This window comes from Branchiostoma floridae, chromosome 7 (genome assembly GCF_000003815.2).
Source record: "Branchiostoma floridae strain S238N-H82 chromosome 7, Bfl_VNyyK, whole genome shotgun sequence".
Lineage (NCBI taxonomy): Eukaryota > Metazoa > Chordata > Leptocardii > Amphioxiformes > Branchiostomatidae > Branchiostoma > Branchiostoma floridae.
In genome coordinates this window covers 11,393,337-11,414,220 of record NC_049985.1, presented here as the reverse complement: position 1 = coordinate 11,414,220, position 20,884 = coordinate 11,393,337, and the positions used below count along the sequence as shown (strand labels likewise).

The following is a 20,884-nucleotide window of genomic DNA, read 5'->3' as shown; positions in this document are numbered from 1 at the left end:
TGACAGAGGTAGAAGTCGACGGCTGTGGTGGAGGAGTGACAGAGGCAGAAGTCGACGGATGTGGTGGAGGAGTGACAGAGGTAGAAGTCGACGGCTGTGGTGGAGGAGTGGCAGAGGCAGAAGTCGAGGGATGTGGTGGAGGAGTGGCAGAGGCAGAAGTCGACGGCTGTGGTGGAGGAGTGACAGAGGTAGAAGTCGACGGCTGTGGTGGAGGAGTGGCAGAGGCAGAAGTCGACGGCTGTGATGGAGGAGTGGCAGAGGCAGAAGTCGAGGGATGTGGTGGAGGAGTGGCAGAAGAAAACTTCTCTCCAGGGATCGCCGACATCTTAACCCAACGGTCGTCAATTGCGTCTTCATTCAGTGGGAATATGCCACTCTTTTGGAAAGACGATTTTATCAATGATGGAGTGACTGTATGGTCGTATACAGTATTGAATATCTTCGCAAAATTGCGTTTTGTGACCTGAAAATGCGGGTTCGCAGCCTGCATTACTTCTAGGGTGAGGGCCCACTTCGACTTGAGCGGTGCGAAGATGCCGACATCCAGGGGCTGTAGAAAGTGTGTACAGTGTGGTGGGAGACCGAGGATGACCACGTTGTTGGCAACGGCGGCTTCTAGGACTTTAAGTGTGAAGTGAGAATAATGCTGGTCAACGATCAAAACAATTGGGCGCTCTTTGTGGCAGTGAGATAGGAATACTTTCGTAAACCACCTTTCGAAGAGAAACTCGTCGATAAAACCCGAATCGGAGAACCCATAGATGGCATTTGCGGGTCCACCCTCTGTGTAGGCGCCTCCCGGAAAGCCTTTGCTAAAGACTATCATTGGTGGCACCGTCTGCCCTGCCGCTGACACACACACCAGTGCCGACACATGGTCACGGCTTCCAACTCTCCGTGAAGGAGACTTCTTCTCTCCGCGGGTTACTATAACCTTAGATATTTTCGCGGAAAGATCCACGCCTGTTTCGTCAGCGTTATAGATTACATGTGGGTTTTTGTTTTTGGCATTCGCCTCTGTTAGTTTGTCTTCAAGCATCAAGAAATATTCGAAGATCACTCCTGGGGTGGCCATGAGTGCTCTCTCCTTGTCTAGCTGGTCAGGGGACCGGAGGCTGATGTCGGGATGGCGACGCTTGAAGCCTCGCCACCACTTCTTGCCCGGCCCAGCCTCCTTAAACCTCGGTGACTCTCCGCGGCCCTTAGCTCTTTTAATCTCAATTTGTTGCGCAAGGGCCTTTGTGACCCTTACGGTGAGAGGGAAGCCCCTGTCGGACATGTACTTGGCGTAGCCGACAAGGGCCTCCTCGTCCTCGGGTGTCAAGACTGACGGTCTTCCTTGCACCTCTCCATGGTGACCTTTTATGCGACCAATCAGGGTTGTTCGCGGAATTCCAAACTTTTTGGCCAGGCTGTAGACAGAGGCGCCATTGTTTGCTGCCTCCAGAGCAGCCTCCATGTCAGCCTGATGGTACTGTTGGCGTTTCCTTTTGGCCCCAGATGCCATCTAATAAAGAGATTGAATCGATATCGACTATGAACGACAGCAGTAATTTAGATCCCCCCTTCCACACCCATCATCAAACATTGAAGAAAAAAAGTTTCGTTTCTTTGTTTGTTTGTTTGTTTGTATGTATGGGAGTTTCATATCATATGTTCAGCACGACGAAAAATCACGATATGTCATCAACACTACTTATATTTATCCAAATATGGGCGGATATAAGCGTTTGTTTGCTTTAACCTTGCCGTGTTCGAATTCAATTTAAGCATTCGAAGGTACACACATTCATACCTAACTTCTATTTGGATATTCTCATACTACAATCGCATCCTTTGCTATCAAAGTATAACTTACATACGCTGAAACGTCAGAGTTGTATATACCTACCGCGACTTCATGCGGAAGAGCGCTAAACTGCAATCTCAGGCGGTGTGGTGCTGGTAGTGCTGGTAGTGTTGGGTTGCGTTCGATGATCACATGACTTCGAACACGTGATTCTCAAGATGGCGGAGGAGCGGTGGTGTGTACACAAGTAGCGTGACATTGTAGCCTCAATTAACCAAGTTCAAAGACTCAGACAAGACACAGGTTTGTTTCTTGGCAAGTTTAATAAACAACCTTTCTACAGGCGGTGGCAATCTGTCATATCTCACATCTTAGACTGAATAATTCAACAGATATGAAGGCCACGGTCTCGATACGTTCTCTCGTCAACCTATGCGAACAGCGTCATTATCATAAAAATATCTTCAATTGCTAGCTGCTTGATGTATCATGTTCGGTACACTCTATGCATCAGTATTTTACTAAAGGAAGACTAGGGCCATCAATATTTGTTTTTGTCGTGTACATGCTGTCAAGCATAATAAAGTTATAGCAATTTTAAAAACCATGTCGGACTTTGGACCCCTGTCTAAGTATGGCCCCCTCCCGTTAACATCACTATTATCATACCTTTCCCTTTTTTTTAGTTTCCTTGATTTTTAATGTAAGGTCAACGTTAATTTCGTCGATAAGGATATTTTTGTTTTCCCTGTGATGCAGTATGAAAAGCCAAGGATAAAAGCTCCTTGGAAAAGCAAATAAAAGATCATAAAAATTACTTTGGCAAAATTCTGTTACTTCACCCTATTCAAAACACTTTGGTAAACTATTATTGTAAATGCAACGTTACATTGCACTTAGATAGCTAGCTGCCATTCCCCACGTTCATTTATTTACAAGATCTGTTGCATGGCTTGGTCTCATGGAAAAAAAACAAACTTTGGCAGACCACTTTAGCCTTATTGGACAAGATGAAGTTGGGCAGTTGTACTGAAAGGGATTGCACCTCAGCGACCATCAGATCAAGGAGATTTTTATATCAACCATGAAAGGGCCAAGCAGATATCAGATATCTATTCGGTGGCGTGACAGATTTTGCGTGACGAGGGTCGCCATTCATCTTCCATGAGGCGTTGCCAAAAACTGATTGCCTGGCGTTGTGAAATTCCTGCGCAGTAGAGCTGCGCATAAGTGCCGCTGCCGCCATTTCGCCGCACGTTGTGTCACTGGAGCTGAGAGCAGTAAAAAAGGTGAATTTCTTCAGTTTTTGCCCAAACCGTGCCTATTTACTAATCATGAACACTGACAGAGTCATTTGTCAAGAAAATTACACAAAGAGAAATGATTCGAAAGGGACTGGTACGTCGTATTTTACCTGTGATTCGCCGCCACGTTTCCCGGGAAAATGGGGAGGGGGGCGATGAAAAACAGAAGTTACGATCACAAAATTATATGCAACCCAAATTTGACGATACGAAGGAATTGGCGCTTTACGTAGAAATTTTATTTTTCTTATACTGAAATGTAGCTCGTTTGGAACAAATATAAATGTAGTTGGTGATATGACACCTGCCACGTTAGTTAAGATTTACTGCAAATTTTTGGTCCATATGGAAAATCATTTTTAATCATAATCATGCATACTATTCGCGTACAACTGTAAGTTTATTTCACATTTACAAATGTAATCCCGTATACTTGTATGATACGATATGTTTGTTTATGAAGTGAAATTGAAAATCTATAAGGAGAGAGAAGTGAACATCATTAAACATAAGTTATGCAAATCAAGGCATACCTTGCATATTAGTAGTCAATGGAAACCAATCATTGTTGGTAAAGGTATGTGAACATAGGATGCTAATTACACCTGTAACATCATATCTTTCTATCAGGCATCAGCACCATGGCGGACAAACTGACGCGTATAGCCATCGTTAACAACGATAAATGCAAGCCCAAGAAATGTCGCCAGGAGTGCAAGAAGTCTTGTCCTGTCAACAGAATGGGTAAGGGGAATATGTTCTCAATAATCTTATCCATATGGACATATTCCACTATGCTGTCTTGGCAACGAGTACACATGTAACCAAAAATGTTTTGTTAAGATCCTGGAAGCCGAAGGGTAGGAAAGAATGTATTGATGCCAATGGTTATCATTAATCAGAGTTCATATGAACATTGTCCTTTACAGGGAAACTCTGTATAGAAGTGACACCAGCAGACAAACTTGCCTTCATCTCTGAAGAGTTGTGCATCGGATGTGGTATCTGTGCAAAGGTAAGGTCTAGCATTTTGGACATGTAACTTTGGGCCTATGTGTCTTTTCTGGATAAAGTTTTCTTCAGGGGTTCAAATTCTATCTTTTTGGTTGTAGCAAACAGATTTAGTGGCCATTCTGTAATGATGATGGACAGAAGTGGCTCATAATACAAAAAAAAATTAGAATCTGTCCAAATCATGCCAGGAGATGAACTCATATGATGGAGTAAAATCTACAATTGGGAAAAAAATGTTGGTGTAATATCAATAACAATAGAGAAAACATTTGTAAGCCCACGCTTTTTCAACTGTTATGTAATCTCTGTACCTCATCCTCATCCTCAATGTCTTTTTGTGATAAACTAAACATGTTTGCCTTGTACTTTGTTCTATGTTTGGGCAGAGCTTCAATGACAATGTTGTATGCTTCAAAGTGGTAAATTAGCATTATTGTGCCCATAGAAATGCCCATTTGAGGCCATCTCCATCATCAACCTGCCCAGCAATCTAGAGAAAGACACTACACAGAGATACTCTGCTAACTCCTTCAAGCTACACAGGTAAGCTGTGCTTGTGAAATCATTTTCTTTTTGTTACAGCATTGCCACCAATGAAGGATAAAAAACATTGCAGAGATAATGGAAATAGATCAGTGTTTATTGTGTCACCACCAGATTTGTAGTGTGACACACTTGATTTTCTGTGTAAAACAGTAATTCTGCCATTGCAAATGAAACATTGATTGATGTGAAACATTGTATTTGTCTCCCCAGGCTACCTATCCCACGACCAGGCGAGGTGTTAGGACTGGTAGGGACCAACGGTATCGGTAAAACCACCGCCCTCAAGATTCTTGCGGGAAAGCAGAAACCCAACCTGGGCAGATTTGATGTAAGTACATGCTATTGCTGTCATTCTTGCATCCTCAATCTCATCCTTGTACATTGTCAAAACACTTGATTTAATCATATAAACCTAGATAGAAAAGAATGCACTGTTAGGTAATGTAGAGGCACTAGGGGCACTTGTAATTCCAGATAAGAAATCATCTATTTATTCATGTATTAATTATTCTTTTGTACACACATTTACTGACACACTCACTGTCACTCATTCAATCCATCTGTTCATTCTTTTTTCAATCATCCATCCAATCTGACACTCATTGATTCACTCATTTCTCCACGTAATCATTGATGCATACATTTATGATGTCTTTCATTTATTCCTTCAGTTCATCAGCTCATTCCTTTCTTCCCTGATTGTTTTATTAGGATCCCCCTGATTGGACAGAGATCCTGATGTATTTCCGTGGCTCGGAGCTGCAGAACTACTTCACTAAGATCCTGGAGGACAACCTGAAGGCTATCATGAAGCCTCAGTATGTGGACCAGATCCCCAAGGCTGTCAAGGTGGGAGACATCAACACTCTACTCCTTTATTGCTGTGTATTAGTAATGTGACATTACTGCAGCCATGCTGGATGACTGATAAAACAGACTACTACATATCTAATACCAGCTCAAAAAAGAACAAGAAGTAGTTATGTCTTCTAGTACCAGAGTTACCAACCCAGGATTGAGGTATTCAGATAGTGACATACTCATGTTTTTTTTCCTAGAAATATTGCAGAGTGGAAATCAGAGTTGCCATCAAGTACAGTAGAGGCACCCTCAGTAGATAGCTTTAAACAACACTTGCTTAGTTGTAGCTAGATGTACAAAGGTTAGGTTTGATAGGTTTTTTTAGTGTAGTATAACCAGCAATGACTGACAAAGTATAAAAATTTTAAGTACTTACTCCTGTTCCTCCTTGAATGGATTTGTACCTTTGTTATTATGATACATGGCACTGTCTATCTAACTTACAGTGTTGTCAATCCCCAGGGCACAGTACAGGCTCTACTGGACAGGAAGGATGAGACAGGAACACAGGAGGAGATATGTGATCAGCTTGGTATGGTTATTATAAACCTTGTGGTTACATTTTTACAGACACAGAATCTAAAGGTCTCAAGTTGTTACATTTGTTCGTTACTGCTTCAGGAAAGCTAAGACTACATAGCTTGCTACATTGTGTTTTAAAAGTTCTGTCTCAAAGAAAGTAGAAGTTTATCTCTTTTTTTTTTGCTATGAATACAGATATCAAATGTTCTATTTGCTTGTACCATGTGCAGATCTGTTGAGGGTACGAGACCGTAATGTAGAGGACCTGTCGGGAGGAGAGTTACAGAGATTTGCCTGCGCTGTGGTGTGTATACAGGCCGCTGACATGTGAGTGCTCAACTGTTTTAAGTTTCCAAAGAACATTACGTTTTACTAACAATCTTCTGGTTTATAAAGAACACTATAGTCATTGGATAAATTCTTTACTGACACATTTGTTTCTGCCTTGACGCTTTTATTCTGTTTTTCCCTGTCCAGTTTCATGTTCGACGAGCCGTCATCTTACTTGGATGTGAAGCAGCGTTTGAAAACAGCTATTGCCATTAGGAAGCTGGTGGCAGCAGACAGGTCAGTGAATGGAGCTGGAACATGTCTGTCTTTCTATACCTTTTTATATACTCCCTGCATACCAAAAATCATGAAGATTTATCAACCACTTCTTGAATTGTATGTTTCAAACATTTTAGCAAAAATACCCTTGCAGTTCTAGAAGAAGCTACTTTGAGGCTCAGACCTATGTCACTTCCTGTGCACTCTACTTTGGTGACTACCATGCATCTTCAGATCAAAAGATACAAAAAATGGAAGTTCTGCTGCAGTGATATAGTGAGCCACTAGAGGGCCTGAAATCTAGTTATTTTCAGGTCTTGTCAAGACCTACCAACATACCGTGTATCAAAATAATCGATTTAGGCCTCCTCAATTTATGATGCTGACAGATACACACACGTCCCCCAAAACACAACCTCCTTGCAGAAGTTAAAAGATACCCCCCTTCCTTTCAGGTATGTGATTGTTGTAGAACACGACTTGAGTGTGCTGGACTACCTGTCTGACTTCATCTGCTGCCTGTACGGCGTACCGGGCGCGTACGGAGTGGTCACCATGCCGTTCAGCGTCAGGGACGGTCAGTACAACATAGACACATCTTTGCACACGGTTTGACTGTACATAGTTTCCCTTTTTCTTGATTTGAAATCTACTGGGAAAACCTTGACATACTCCAGGGTTGGACAAGTGTTCTATAATTCACTTGTCCTATCGGGTAAGTACATAACAAACCTATTTATCCGAACCGACTTTCCATTTGTCCGAAATCTAAAAAACAACAACATTTTTCTTGTATTTTTCCCTCAAGCAATGGAAGTCTCTTACTATTGGCTCTCTTTTTCTGTGTTGATCAAGTCTTAATAAGTATATCAAAATCTTACTCATGGAAAAATCTTACTTGTCAGATTGGGCAAGTGTTGTAGACATGTGCTTGCCCGATCAGCACTTTCACTTGCCCTCGGGCTAATGGACTTGTCCAACCCTGTACTCCAAGATGCTTTTCAGCTATCTTTGGTTCATTTCTAGTACATGTATGTTGACTGTATGGTATCATCCACAGGTATTAATATCTTCCTGGACGGCTTCATTCCCACGGAGAACCTTCGCTTCCGCGACATGTCGCTTGTCTTCAAGGTGTCTGAGACGGCCGACAAGGAGGAGGAGATCCAGAAGTTCCGCCGCTACAAGTACCCCGACATGAGCAAGTGCCTGGGTGACTTCAGACTGCGCGTGAAGGAGGGCGAGTTCACAGACTCCGAGATCATCGTGATGCTCGGAGAGAACGGTAAGCCTTCGTGTTTTCTTATCATCTTGTCAGGACCTTGTACCTAAAACCTGTACCTGTACCTGTAAAAAATTGTATAGGTACAGGTATGGGCCTAGACGTATGGTGTACCTGTACCTCTATCAGAAGAAACTAAAGCGCAAGTGGAGACCACTCTCTTTAAGGCTAGTTGACACTACTTTTAAGGCTACAGTTAAGTAAATCTTGGATAACAATTGTGGTAGTCTTGCAGTTGATGATTAGGAAAACTCTTAAATACGATGTGGTATGAAACATGAAATATTAGTTTCCTGCAGAAGAAGGTGTTTGATAATTTTGTCTCTTAAAGGTACCGGGAAGACAACCTTTATCAGAATGCTGGCAGGGCGGTTGAAACCGGACGAAGGTGGCGAGATCCCCATTCTGAACGTCAGCTACAAACCCCAGAAAATCAGCCCCAAGTCACAGGTAATGGTGCATTCAACTTGTATATTCCAGGGTTGGACAAGTTTTCTAAAATTTACTTGCCTGAACTTTTTCCTTGCCCAAAATTTCACATTTATATGCATTTTCGCTTCCAGCAATTGAATTCCTATTATTACCTGTATTTTTCTACATTGACCATTGCTTGATGTCATAACTGTAAAAAGGGACAAGTATATCAAAATCTCACTCAATGGAAAAATCTTGCCTGATCGAGCAAGTGGGGTAGGTCTGCACTTGCCCGACCAGCACTTTCACTTGCCCTGGACTTGTCCAACCCTGTATTCGTACATTTAGCTTTTTAAACACAGTGAATTGTTGACTTGTTTACATTACCTTACAACCTGTGACATGTAGAATTTCCTGCCTTTTAACCATTTTAGGGCACAGTTCGCCAGCTGCTCCACGAGAGGATCCGTGACGCGTACATTCACCCACAGTTCATCTCGGACGTCATGAAACCACTGGACATGGAGAAGATCATTGACCAAGAGGTACACTTAAAAATTAGTAGTTCATCCCACACCCTGCAGTGTTTAGAGGCAGTGTCCATGTCCATTTCTATAGCCCTTGAGCCACATAATCTACTACAGTAGGAGGCTTGTCCACTGATAGTGGTGTGTTTGAGTTCAACTACAATATTCTTTGTTGTTTAAGAGATAGCAGTAGCTACCATTTTCAAGGCCTTTGTATCGACCATGCCGTGATATGAACATGCGACCTTCTGATTGCAAAACTAGTACCCACTAGGCTATGGTACAGTTTGTTGGCAGATTCTGTTGCTTTAACATCACCAGCTGTTGGAAGTGACACAGACTTGTCTTCATGTATGTTCTTTTTTATTTTTACCACAGATCCAGACCCTGTCTGGAGGTGAGTTGCAGCGCGTGGCACTGACCCTGTGTCTGGGGAAGCCTGCTGATGTGTACCTGATCGACGAACCCTCCGCTCATCTGGACTCTGAGCAGCGTCTGTCTGCTGCCAAGGTTATCAAGAGGTAGGGAAAAACATGCTGAAGTAAAAGAATGGACATCTTTCTAACAATGTACCTTTACACTTGGAAGATTGATCCCACACCAGCTCATTTTTGTCATTGTAAAAATTATTGCCACCATGTTTTGTTTTCGAAGCAAAAAAATGTTTGTGCTCTTATGTGTTTGTCATTACATAAATTTGAACGCAATATCTGTAGAGTGGCAAAATTTGAATGGGAAAATGTCACCACAAAAGTTACAGTTGCAGGAGTGACAGGAAGTGAGAGGTGGTAAAATTAGTCATTTATCATAATCAATGAACTGCAATTAAACAAGGCATAAGGGAAACTCTAGATACTTCATGGAGGTGTAGCATCTTCAAAAATTTGTTGCATTTGATGAGTTGTTTCTGTTAATTCCCAGTTGACTGATGAACATTACCTTTGTACTTCACCCAGGTTCATCCTGCATGCCAAGAAGACAGGCTTCGTGGTAGAACACGACTTCATCATGGCGACATATCTCGCCGACCGCGTCATCGTGTTTGAGGGAACACCGTCCAAGGATTCCCTAGCCAACACGTACTTGACATCTTCCTATATCTTATATACCATTATCTTTTGTTCCATGGTAATGTGACCTGCTTTTTTAGCGTAGATTATGTGAGATTTTTTAGATTGTACATAAAGGCTTTGATTTGAAAGGCTGTCACATACAGACATAGTTTATTTGGAACTTGGCACCCAATGAGAGTGCTTGTATTAGAATGCACCATTTGATTTATACTCTCTCCATTGGTTGGTTGCAGCCCTCAGATGTTGCTGACAGGAATGAACAAGTTCTTGGAGTCCTTAGAGATCACCTTCCGCCGAGACCCCAACAACTTCCGACCCCGTATCAACAAGCTAAACTCAGTCAAGGTAAGTTCTGCCTTACCTTACCTTACAACATTAACACAGGAAAATATTGCTATCAGACATTGTAGTTTTCCTCAAATATTCTCTGGCCAAGGTAAAACAAGTCATATTTCTGACTGGAAAAGAACTGTCAGCCCACTCCCTTGAAATACAGATGTTCATTGTAGAATTAATTTACAACATGTTCTCCTCATTTCTGCAATAGAAAAGGAATACTTGTGCATTGTATACAGAAAATCCCTACCCACTCAACCTAATTTTTTGGGGAACTATAATCAGAAACACAGCATTAGATTTCTTGGACCTTACCAGTCCTACCATAACCTTGACTCTTCTATATTTTTAACAGGACTCGGAACAGAAGCGTAGTGGCAACTACTTCTTCTTGGAAGACTAGAAGGAACCAAAAACAACAGGAAATAGTTTCATTGAAAATGTCAATGGAAGGCATACCTGTGCGCTGAACTGAACGATATACCTTGAACTGAACATTGTACCTTGCAGAAATGTACGCTTGCATACTATCTACACCAATGTACGTGGAAGCATACTGAAAGAACACTAGCAACAATGTTAAAAAAAATGCCAGCTGCATTTTGCTCAGTGTATACTCTGTAAATGTTATATAATTTTGTGCCTATTTGCAAAAATGTATGTGACGATGGAAAGCCTATGAGTACTTGTCTTTGTGACTTTGTGTGTAAAGACCAAATTTTCTGATACAAGTACTCAGTACAACTGAATAGTTGTCTCCTTGGGAGGTACACTATGCTTAATGATCTATACTGCATAATGTTGAAGCTTTTCTTTTCAATATATGTTTGGTATCATGAGGTATCCTGACAGTATGTCACGTGAAATCTTTGAGTTGCTACAGATGAATTATTAGCATTGGGAAGGACGGAGGTGCCTAAGCATCTCAGTTGTTATATGAATTAATTAGATAATTCTATACTCAAGTCTTGGGTTCAAAAGACATGAACATCATGACACAGTTAAGCTTCCCCTGCTGCCTGACCCTGTAACCAGGACACTTTTGGTGCCAAAAGGCTACTTCAGCTGGGTAAAGGTTAAATCAAGGAGGTTAAATACAGCCTATATGAATTTTGTTTTACTACAGTAAATACATGTACTACTATTGTGTCTATAGCACCTTATAGAAGGATACTGAAACGCAGTATAGTACTACTTAGCCCCTCTATTAAGTATCAGTCTTTTGTGCTCTAATGTGTATTAGTATTATCACTTATTTAAAGTGAACTTTGGCTAATGCGACTGTTTTGAGTGGATGAAAAAGAACAGATAAAGATTTACACAAACAGAATGAGTTGCCAGACTGTATATTTAAGTTCCATAGATGTATCACTACTATGATGACAGTTATACGTCATCCAGTGTCTCTTCTTTTATACCGGGATCCCTCAGCACATTTACAGTAGAAGCCGCTTATTGGACACCCCATTTGCCAGTGCGTTTCGCGCAGTTGTCCGAATGGTGCAACAAAGCAATGTTATTAAACTGGACCGCACCACCACGGGATTTGGGGATTAGGTGCAATTACCAGAAGTGTACGATTATCCGTTGTACATATACATGTATATGTGTCTTGGCCATAACCCTGGTAAGGCCTTCCTCACATTTCCAAACCAGGCCCAACCAGGTAGCTTTTGGGAACAAAAAATATGATATAAAAGACGCAAAGACGTACACAAGACGTAAAGAGAATAGTCGTGGGCATTCTTTGTGTATATTTTTACCTATACATACTTTTCCACAAACAGCCTAGCCGGGCCCCAGTTTGGAAGTGCCTAAACAGCGATGTACCAGTGGTATCACTGTCTGGACTTATAATACAAGCTCACAGACATATTCCCCTAGGGTACATATCCTTTGTCATCAGTCATGCATTTTGAGTTCTGTGGTAGATACAATGTCCCTCCTATCTTTCAATGGCAACACTTAACAATATTTATCACAGGTTTCTTCCAAACCCCAGAAAAACTCTTGCACCGAGTGCCAACATATTGAAAATCCTTGATTATTGCATAGTGTGCAGATACTGCAGTATTTGTACAAATGTATCCAAATTGTAGTAGTGTTTTCATAACCCTTGCAGTCCCATGTTCAACTAGAAATACACCAGTGAAGCTGTGATGTTTGATTAGACAAGCAGTTTGTACATCTTGTGGTCGCTATGCTTTTCTTACTTAACTAATCAGATACATTTTGTGTCATGTATATAAAGATTTGAATAGTACATGTACAATAGTTTCGGGACATTGCATATTGATTTAACATTGTGCTATCACTATTTCTGTGCGAGAGAATATAGCACTTCGTCTTGAGCTTTTACGTTTTGCCTAATTTATTTTCCCATGCATGTTGCATGCCAGGTAAAAATGCTACTATAAAAATGGAAACACCATGCAACAGGTTACTAATCTCTTTTTTTTAATTTACAAAATAGTATGCAATATTTATGTGACCACAAAGACGGAAAGTCTACAAATGAGAAATACTTCTATTATATTTCATTCAGTTTAACCAATGAGGTTATATATAGGGTTCTATGTAACCTTGGTTTAACAATCCATTAGATATAGCTCTCCTTTCGCCCTCTGACGGCGGCTTGTGCGATGGTGACAGTGTGAGAATGCCTGTCCGTCAGTACGATATGTCCGGCCGGTCCCACGGCCACTGCCCAGGGCTCCTGGACACCCGTGGCGAGGTGACCGGCGAACTGTCCGTCACAGTTGAACTTCTCCACGCGATGGTTCTCGCAGTCTGCCACGATGATATTGCCAGAGTTGTCCGTAGCTATCCCACGATGTCCCCTAAGCTGCCCTTCCCCGCTACCATCCCCGCCAAACTTGAACCTGAAGTTTCCGTCCTCGTCGTACGCAAAGATGCCGCGAGCTGCGCTGTCGGAGACAAGGATGTTCCCATCTCTGTCCACAGCCAGGTACCGCGGAACTTTCATGTCCTGCTGTCCTCCTACAGTCCGCAAGAGTGAGCCGTCAGACCGCAGCACCCGCACAACCCCGCTCGTGCCGTTAGTCTCGGTCACCAGGACGTAGTTCTTGTCCATGTTCACCGCAATGCCACGCGCAATGGTGGCATGAGGCAGGCGAATCTTGTGTCGGAAGTTCCCGTCCACGGAATACTGCACGGCGATGTCGTCCTCCTCGTGCCCGGATACCCACAGGTGGCCATCACGGTCAAGTGCAACGTCGTGTGGCTTCATGACGTTGCAGTCGGATCCAGGCAGAGTCGTCCTGAAGCACCGCTGGTAGTTTCCTTGCAGATCGAACACCAGGATTTGATCCTTCCCGTAGTCTGCGACGTACAGCTCCTTGTCTGACACGGCCACACCCCCGGGATCCACGAACTTACCGAACCCTGAGCCCCTGCCGCCAAGCGTTCCGGATTCTTGGTAACCGCCCAGTATCTTCCTCACCATACCGTCTTTAGAACCCTCTTCACCGGAGCCCGAGCTTGCCACGGACGCAGAAGAGTGGCGCTTATTATCAGCTTGATGATTTTCTTCAGCGTTGACATTTTGTACGGCGTGGTTTTCGTCTTTTTTGACATTTTTTACTGAGGGGGGTTCTTTCTTTTTGAGATTTTGTACGGCGTGGTTTTCCTCCTTTTTGACATTTTTTACTGCGTGGTTTTCTTCTTTGTCGGCATTTTTTACTGCGTGGTTGTCTTCCCTTTTGACGTTTTGAACTTGAGAAGGCTCCTTTTCCTCGGAGCCTGGATGCTGTTGTTTGATGAAGCCATTATGAATCCTGATTCGTTTGGCTATGCTTAGTTTCCTCTGAAGAGTTTCCGGTCCCATTCGTTCGTCGTCATGTTCTTCCCAGTCAACATCTTTATTTTCAGTCTTTTCTTCTGTTTTGCCGTTCCTTATGGCCCCTGTTCGGACCGGTTCGCCAGCCCCTGCTGTTTTGACGACGTTGTGTTCTCCTCGCTTCACGTCGTCACCAGTCTTGCTCTTACCACTTGTAGCAGGTTTAGTACTTTTGTCGTATTTTGTCGCTTTGCCACTGTCTTCTTCTACTTCTACTTTTGCTTGTGTTTTGTCGTGTGACTTCTCGGTGATTATGACGTCTTTCACTTTAAAGACATCATCGTCCAAAGAATTTTTGCTTTTCAAGGCCACTTTTTTGGTTTCCTTCTTGGCAGAGTCCCTCCTGACCATCCCCACTCCCATTTGCGGCTGCTTCGGCGACCGTTTGTCGTTACTAACGCTTGACGACGATGATTTTCTCTTTGCACGTCTCCCTGATGAAGGGATCGGCTGAAGCTGTAGTTCACCCAAATTCAGCAAAGTCTTCTCGTCTTCTGCTTGTTCGAACTCGACGGTTTCCAACTTCAGCGGTGCCATCACAACCTTATCTTTCTTAGCGATCAGCGACTGAAGACGTTTTTCGTCGTCAAAGCTGTCCTCTTCCTCGTATATGGACGCTTGTTCCACCTTGTTGCAAGCTGTTGATATTTCGTCCACCTGACTGAGCACCGTTGTTCTGTGCCCTTCAATGGAGTCCAGGTTGTGTCGATGGTTTTCTTCGATCTCAGAGAGCAGGATTTCCTTTCTCAGCGCCGCCTTCCGCACGACGTCGTCGTAAACGTCCGTGACGCCTTGCGTCGCTACGCGTTTGTTTTTGTCCAGAATCTTCTCAATGTTTCTCAGTTCACTCAGGAAGGTGTAGTAGCCTTCTACTGCTCTTCTGCCATCCGCGACTAACGCCCGGACCGTCGCCTTTCTCTGTTCCGAAGCCCGCTTGATTGTGATCGCGCTGTGCCCCGTGTGGGTCTCATCCAAACATTCTGTGCACACGGGCACATGGCACTGCTGACAGAACAACTTCAGGTCTTCTAGGGGGTGGTAGAAGCACGTCTTCTCGGCTTTAGACGCCCGTATTGCAGTCACCGACAAGGAAGCGCTGCTGGTGATTTGTTGATACAGATTCTCTACCAGCTCGTTGTCTGGTAGTCCCACCACGCCTTCAGGGGGAAGCTGGACCGGCCGCTGGCAGTTCGGACACCGGAAGGGCTGCCGGGGACGAACCTGGCTCTCCAGACACTTCTCACAGAACGTGTGCTGACAGGGCAATGACTTGGGCCTCTCAAACCGCCCGAAACAGATACTACAGGACAGAAAATTCTCCACGGACGCCGCCATGGCGTACGCTTCGGTAGGTACGTCATCAGCAACCTGCCTCACAAGTTGTGACGTCACACCACCTATGACCCTCGCGCCGGCATTGCGTGACATCAAAGCCGTTGTTATCATATTAATGTACAAATGTGATCAATCATCTACCAAACAACTGGACTGTTGACTAGAAATATTGGTGTTTTTAAATGTCATGACAGTTGTATGTTTGAAATGTTCTGTATCTAAAAAGAATCTTTATAAAACATGATACCGCGTTCCGATGACAGTAAACAAATGAATCATCATGAAGGCTACACACGCATCCAAGTGTGAGCACTCTTTCATTATCAAGGGAGACAGTTTATTCACAAGAGACTGAACACAATCATGAGAGACTGCACAGAAAGAATGTTTATATGTTTTCAGGACGCTCCGGGCGACAAGAAAGTGGCAGTCACCCGAAACAATACAAAGAAAAGGCAGGGCAGAGACAAGATACGAGCTGTTTGATCAAAGCTTACTCCACCGCGAGGCATAAAATGTAAACACACATTCCATCGCCCTTCTGGTTTTAGAGCAGTATTATATGGACAAGTGGGAGGAGGCCACATTTGCTGGTTCTACACTGATCGACTCATCATCATTGGTCGACGTGCTCACACACGACGGGGCTATACTGCCCCTTATATGTTATTGTTATTTAGCTTGGGTCACATTTCCAAACCGGGGCCTGGCCGGGCAGCTTTCGGAAACAAAAAGTACGATATTAAAGACGCCAAACTACACGATACGTAAAGAAAATAGTCGTGGGCATTATTTGTGTATTTTTCTACTACATTTCTATTTTTCGTTTCCACAATCGCCTAACCGGGCCCCGGTTTGGAATTATGACGTTAGCCTAAATAATCGACTAAATAAGGCAAATATTTGATGGAATATGCCAGAAGTATCACACGCATTTATTTCTTGAAGATTGCAAGAAAACACACAAACTGTACAATCAAATGTGACATGGACAGTTAACAGTAAACATGGAATTAGAAAAGTTTGGTTACACGGTACACCTGCGAGAAGGTACCGGATAAAAGAGAATGACAGGCGGCGGAGGCCCGCATCGGCACCAACTATGATGCGGCAAAGTGAAGAAGGAAAGGAACATAATGACGTCATGCATGTCACGTACTATGTGTCATACGTGACAAATGAGAAAACGTAGAAGAAAACTTTTTTTCAAAGCATTGATACATTTATACAGACCATTGCGATTCGGAGACATGCGCCAATGAATATACAAATTAAATTCACCGCTGTCATGTCCTATTTACATTTTCTTCTGTGCAAGCTAATACAGAGTAACCTCTTACACATTAGGTAAGAATTTTCCGTTGCATTTTGATGGCTCTACAACAAAAGTGCACAGAGTACCTATTATTTTTTCTCTGAGTGCAGACGGAGAGAGTGATTGTGCAAAAACCTGTTAACGCACGCATCATAACGTTATCACTGTGCGATTAGACTGTACAACGAGATAATCAAAATGTCATACCGGGAAACACAGATGATTAGCGGTTTCACTAAATTACATAGATATGATTAGATTTTAATTGTGCAATGATCACTTTCGAAAGTTAAGCTAGTCTTAAGATGGTTATGTGGATTGTTGTGAAACCCACTGTAATGAAGACGTATTTCGGGTTTCAAGCCCGCGGACTCCTTACTGAATAAACCATTGAAATGAAGTAACGATGTCGTGAAAACGTATTTCTCTATTGGAATATAACGTGCAGCGACAATTATGATCACTCTGATGTTCAAAGTCTCCGAGTTAGCCCTTAGGAGCGACCCCTGCCGGGACAGACTTGTCTGCAGGCGCAGGTGCAGTGGACGTGGCCTTCGTCCCGTTAGCGGGGTCATTAACCTTCGGGTCGTTCCCCTTAGCGTCTTTGCCAGGTGGCTTCATCGGAGTCGTGATCGTTACCACAGGCGGAGGTGTCTTTCCCTCGCTGCCCATGAGTTTGGTGGAGAGATATGCCGCCCTCTCCACGCTGTGCTGGCCGGGGGTGTTCAGGTAGCTGTCCACCACTTTGGTCGCCAGAGGGCGCACCTCGCTGTTGGCCGGCAGACAGGCCACGCAGTGCCCCAACACCTCGAGCATGTCCCTCGCTCCCCGGCTATTGGCCTGTGAAACATTCAAAGGATTTAAACTTAAATATTCTCTTTAAACTTAAATCCGCAGCCATTCATACATACGTCGAAGATGTCAATCTATTGCCAATTGCTGTGATTGAAGATCATAAAATCATGTCATAATATCATTTACGAATGCTGTTATTTTCTTAGCAACAAAACAAAACAAACAAATATAGTATTCAAACCTCCTTGATTTTAGGGTCCTCCAGTAAGTCCACCAGTAGAGCTGGCATTCCACAGTCAGCAAGGTGTCTGCTGAAGTCTGCACTTCCCCTGCAGAACCGCACGGCGGCGCTAAACAAGGACTCCAGAAGTTTGATGTTCGGCTTGACGTTCTCCGATCCTGTAGTTATTACCAAGAACCTGTGGTGCGCAAGATTTCATTAGTAAAGTCCTGTATCTTTTGGCGGTATGTGAAATGCTGTGATTTTCGATGGTGTTGTTAATATCACTGCTGGTGGTGTAATATAATCCAAAGTTCAGGGGTAGCTACTCCATGACCTTGACACTATAAGAAATACTAGTACAATCCTCAGTGGTGTCTTGAAATCCCACAAAGTGTTAAAGATACTTACGTCTGTGCCGTGTCGAGCATGATCTTAGGCAGGCCTGCCTTGGCCATCTCCTGGCAGACCTGAGACTGGATAGACTTGTGGCTGTAGTACAGCGCCTGGAGCGAGTCTAGATTTTGCTGTGCGAAACGGAATAGATAATGTCTTAATATCTTTTCATAAATATGTATGCCATATAATGTCAACGAAGAAGAAAGAAGAACTGACCAACTCAATCGTGCGTGTTGTTATGAAAAATCATATCCATATTCTTTCCCGGAGTATTAAGTGGATCAAAAGTATTCTGGCCTAAATGGGATAGGGAATCTCCCGAGCAGCCTCCGTAACCTTCTGCTTAGCCTATTGAGTCAGTTAGTCGAGCTTGCCTAAGCTTTCTGAAACATTCTGACGAAGGAAGAAGAGATACTGCTACAGTGAGCGTTACTTCAGTGCCCAGAAGTGGTACATGTGGCCTTGCAAGGCTTACACTGAGCAAACTCGTAAAAAATTCCTTGTCTACCCCCATCTCAGCTAGGAATAGTCAACGTATGGAACTTGCAATTATAAAGTCTGTGACCCTTACCTGTATGGTTTTAGCCTTGCCCCTCCCTAGTTCTGCCTGAATATTTTTGCAGGAAGAGTGGATGACCTGGCGGGCGTTGTCCAGTCTGTAGCCGAAGGGAGAGTTCGGGTCTAACGGTGTACTCGCTGGCTTCACCTTGCGCTGGGTGCTTGGCGCGCCTCCCATACTTGCGAAATATAGTCCTGGGTACTTGTTAAGTCTTCAACGTTTCTTTTCAGCGTCTCAGTAGAAAGTTACGAGTTTTGCGTGTTAAACTCGTTGTAACAGTGCTAGAAAGTAGAAATATCGTCATGTATTAAAGGGATAAGGTGCAAATGACTTGGAGACAAAAACAAACGTCGTAAGATTTGAGGTCTGAAAAACAAGACTCATGGGTTGCCACCTTATAACAAAAGGTAAGAGCGAGGGGGTACTAAAGAAATCATTCCGTAGAAAAGATTGCAGGGCGGAAGAATTGTCGTTAGGGGCGCTGTTTACCAGTGTTGTGGTTATGGGGTTGTTTTAACATCCACGAGAGGCAGGGTGCTTTTTTCGCTCCCATCTCACCGTGACGTGGTCACAGGTTTAGCGTGTTTATAGTAACTAATACAAACTATGGGACATTCCATTATACTCCAAGGGGGGCAGAAAATACTGGTTTTAAACGAGTAGTGACAGTTTGAAATGTTTGGTTTATGTACATGTACAATTCACACAATAAACTGATTACTTTATCTAAAATACTATAGATCAAAGAAAAGTAAAGAAAGTTGATAGAAAATGGGGATAGAAGAGAACATTTCATCCAAGCCTTAACCCGATTTGTTTTCAGTGGGATCGCCCTGTATGCCGACATACAATTCTACTCAATGCGAACAAAACATACATGTCCAATACGTACGGGTAAATGAGTTCTGAGGGTCTCTACAAAATTCACCCCACATACACGGTTTAAGTTTTTCACTCAAAATCTAGCTGTTCAAGATGCGACATGATCGTTTGAAATTCATCAGAAATGTAGAAAATGTGGTATAGAAAAAAAAAATTCAGCTCTATTTTTACAGCATCGCTCCGTTTGCTGGCTTTAAAAATTGTTGCTAAGTATGTAGGTCTGGAGAAATCCGACAACAACTGAGGCTGATAACATTGGTCGTAGCAAATTAGTTTGAAATAACTGAACGAATGACCACGTATATATCCATATCAAGTTCTACAAAGGCCCTCCTTCTAGTATTCATTCAAAACCTTATTCAAGTCATACCAAACGCTTAAACCTGAAGCCATGTAAAGTTGCAGCGTCTGCTAAAACTATAAAAACGTCATCGAGATGTTGTGATTAGTAATAAGTCACTTCTTTGCCAGACGATACAGTAATGTGTTGTAGTCATTTTGTCATAATGATAAATGTTATGTATTCTGCTTCCCCCAAACATAGTATTAAGCACACATGTATCAAGTACACCAAATAGTTGTATCCAAGCTATCTGAACTAACTACTAAGTGGACATGAACAAGACTTACCTTAACTAAAACTGTTTGAACACTATCGACATGATGGAATTCTTGACAACCGTGCCATTTCTGTGCCAGGGTAAAATGTGGTCTAAACTGACCGTACGTTACAACTCACGTTTCACACAGAACGTTATCATTTCACCGGAACAAAAGAACTCCGGTGTTGATTTCACCATTCAATTATCCCCATAGCCTTGCGGACAGTGTAACAATTACAACATTTCAACGTCTCTTAAGGTGACCGGGAAAACATTTAGGCATGAATAAATCCAGAACAGAAGAACGTTAATGACATTTTTCCCTTATTCTTTCCACACACATATTGTAGATATGCGGAAAGAATGAAGGTTCCTTTGAATGAATGGATTTTCATTTTGGCTGTATTAAGAGTTCATTGATCAGAGTTAGGAAGTGTATTGTACTCACCTGAACAACAATCCTGCTATCAAGGAATACAGTGTGTCTCCCTGTCTTTCAGAATGAATTCACAGTTGATCAGAGCAATGGTATAACATTGATATTATTATCCTAGCCATATGACTTTCAGTCTTTATCAGTCATAGCTCTTTTATGAACTACGAAAGGGTGTATTGACCATGTTTCACGTGGCAACAATGCGATCTTAATGGTTGTTTTTGTGTTTGAGTAACCTATACATTCCGCACGTAGATAATGATTG

The 20,884-nt window shown here is 42.9% G+C and overlaps 4 protein-coding genes across 4 annotated transcripts in view; 1 reads left to right on the top strand and 3 right to left on the bottom strand.

Moving 5' to 3' along the window:
- LOC118420020 (tigger transposable element-derived protein 6-like) overlaps positions 1-2,440 on the bottom strand; it is a 2,647-nt gene extending 207 nt beyond the window's left edge. The window contains exons 1-2 of the mRNA XM_035826725.1: positions 1,892-2,440; positions 5-1,507 (exon numbers count right to left, since the gene is read on the bottom strand). Of these exons, the coding sequence (XP_035682618.1) occupies positions 5-1,507 (1,503 nt within the window). The 5' untranslated portion in view covers positions 1,892-2,440. The remainder of the gene's footprint in view (positions 1-4; positions 1,508-1,891) is intronic.
- Positions 2,441-2,956: 516 nt separating this feature from the next.
- LOC118419200 (ATP-binding cassette sub-family E member 1-like) lies at positions 2,957-12,575 on the top strand. The gene is made up of 17 exons (XM_035825542.1): positions 2,957-3,078; positions 3,724-3,837; positions 4,023-4,108; positions 4,553-4,650; positions 4,864-4,981; positions 5,365-5,502; positions 5,977-6,046; positions 6,267-6,363; positions 6,514-6,603; positions 7,041-7,162; positions 7,646-7,870; positions 8,199-8,317; positions 8,716-8,826; positions 9,187-9,329; positions 9,765-9,887; positions 10,115-10,226; positions 10,573-12,575. The coding sequence occupies exons 2-17, from the start codon at positions 3,735-3,737 to the stop codon at positions 10,618-10,620; spliced, it is 1,803 nt and encodes a 600-aa protein (XP_035681435.1). The 5' UTR covers positions 2,957-3,078; positions 3,724-3,734; the 3' UTR covers positions 10,621-12,575.
- Positions 12,576-12,747: 172 nt separating this feature from the next.
- Positions 12,748-15,624, bottom strand: LOC118419199 (tripartite motif-containing protein 2-like). Its single transcript, XM_035825541.1, has one exon. The coding sequence runs from the start codon at positions 15,520-15,522 to the stop codon at positions 12,817-12,819; it is 2,706 nt and encodes a 901-aa protein (XP_035681434.1). The 5' UTR covers positions 15,523-15,624; the 3' UTR covers positions 12,748-12,816.
- Positions 15,625-16,249: 625 nt separating this feature from the next.
- Positions 16,250-18,876, bottom strand: LOC118420019. Its single transcript, XM_035826724.1, has 4 exons — positions 18,712-18,876; positions 18,153-18,301; positions 17,763-17,940; positions 16,250-17,566 (listed from the first exon to the last, which is right to left on the bottom strand). Exons 1-4 carry the CDS (start codon positions 18,874-18,876, stop codon positions 17,213-17,215), a joined length of 846 nt encoding a protein of 281 aa, XP_035682617.1. The 3' UTR covers positions 16,250-17,212.
- Positions 18,877-20,884: the final 2,008 nt, after the last annotated feature.

Coding starts and splice junctions, on each gene's coding strand:
- LOC118420019 (XM_035826724.1), bottom strand. CDS start 18,876: ATGGGAGGCGCGCCAAGCACCCAGCGCAAGGTGAAGCCAGCGAGTACA. Junction 17,941..18,152: donor ATGCTCGACACGGCACAGAC/GTAAGTATCTTT, acceptor TGCGCACCACAG/GTTCTTGGTAATAACTACAG. Junction 17,567..17,762: donor AGGACCCTAAAATCAAGGAG/GTTTGAATACTA, acceptor AATGTTTCACAG/GCCAATAGCCGGGGAGCGAG.
- LOC118419200 (XM_035825542.1), top strand. CDS start 3,735: ATGGCGGACAAACTGACGCGTATAGCCATCGTTAACAACGATAAATGC. Junction 9,330..9,764: donor GCTGCCAAGGTTATCAAGAG/GTAGGGAAAAAC, acceptor TACTTCACCCAG/GTTCATCCTGCATGCCAAGA. Junction 10,227..10,572: donor ACAAGCTAAACTCAGTCAAG/GTAAGTTCTGCC, acceptor TATTTTTAACAG/GACTCGGAACAGAAGCGTAG.
- LOC118419199 (XM_035825541.1), bottom strand. CDS start 15,522: ATGATAACAACGGCTTTGATGTCACGCAATGCCGGCGCGAGGGTCATA.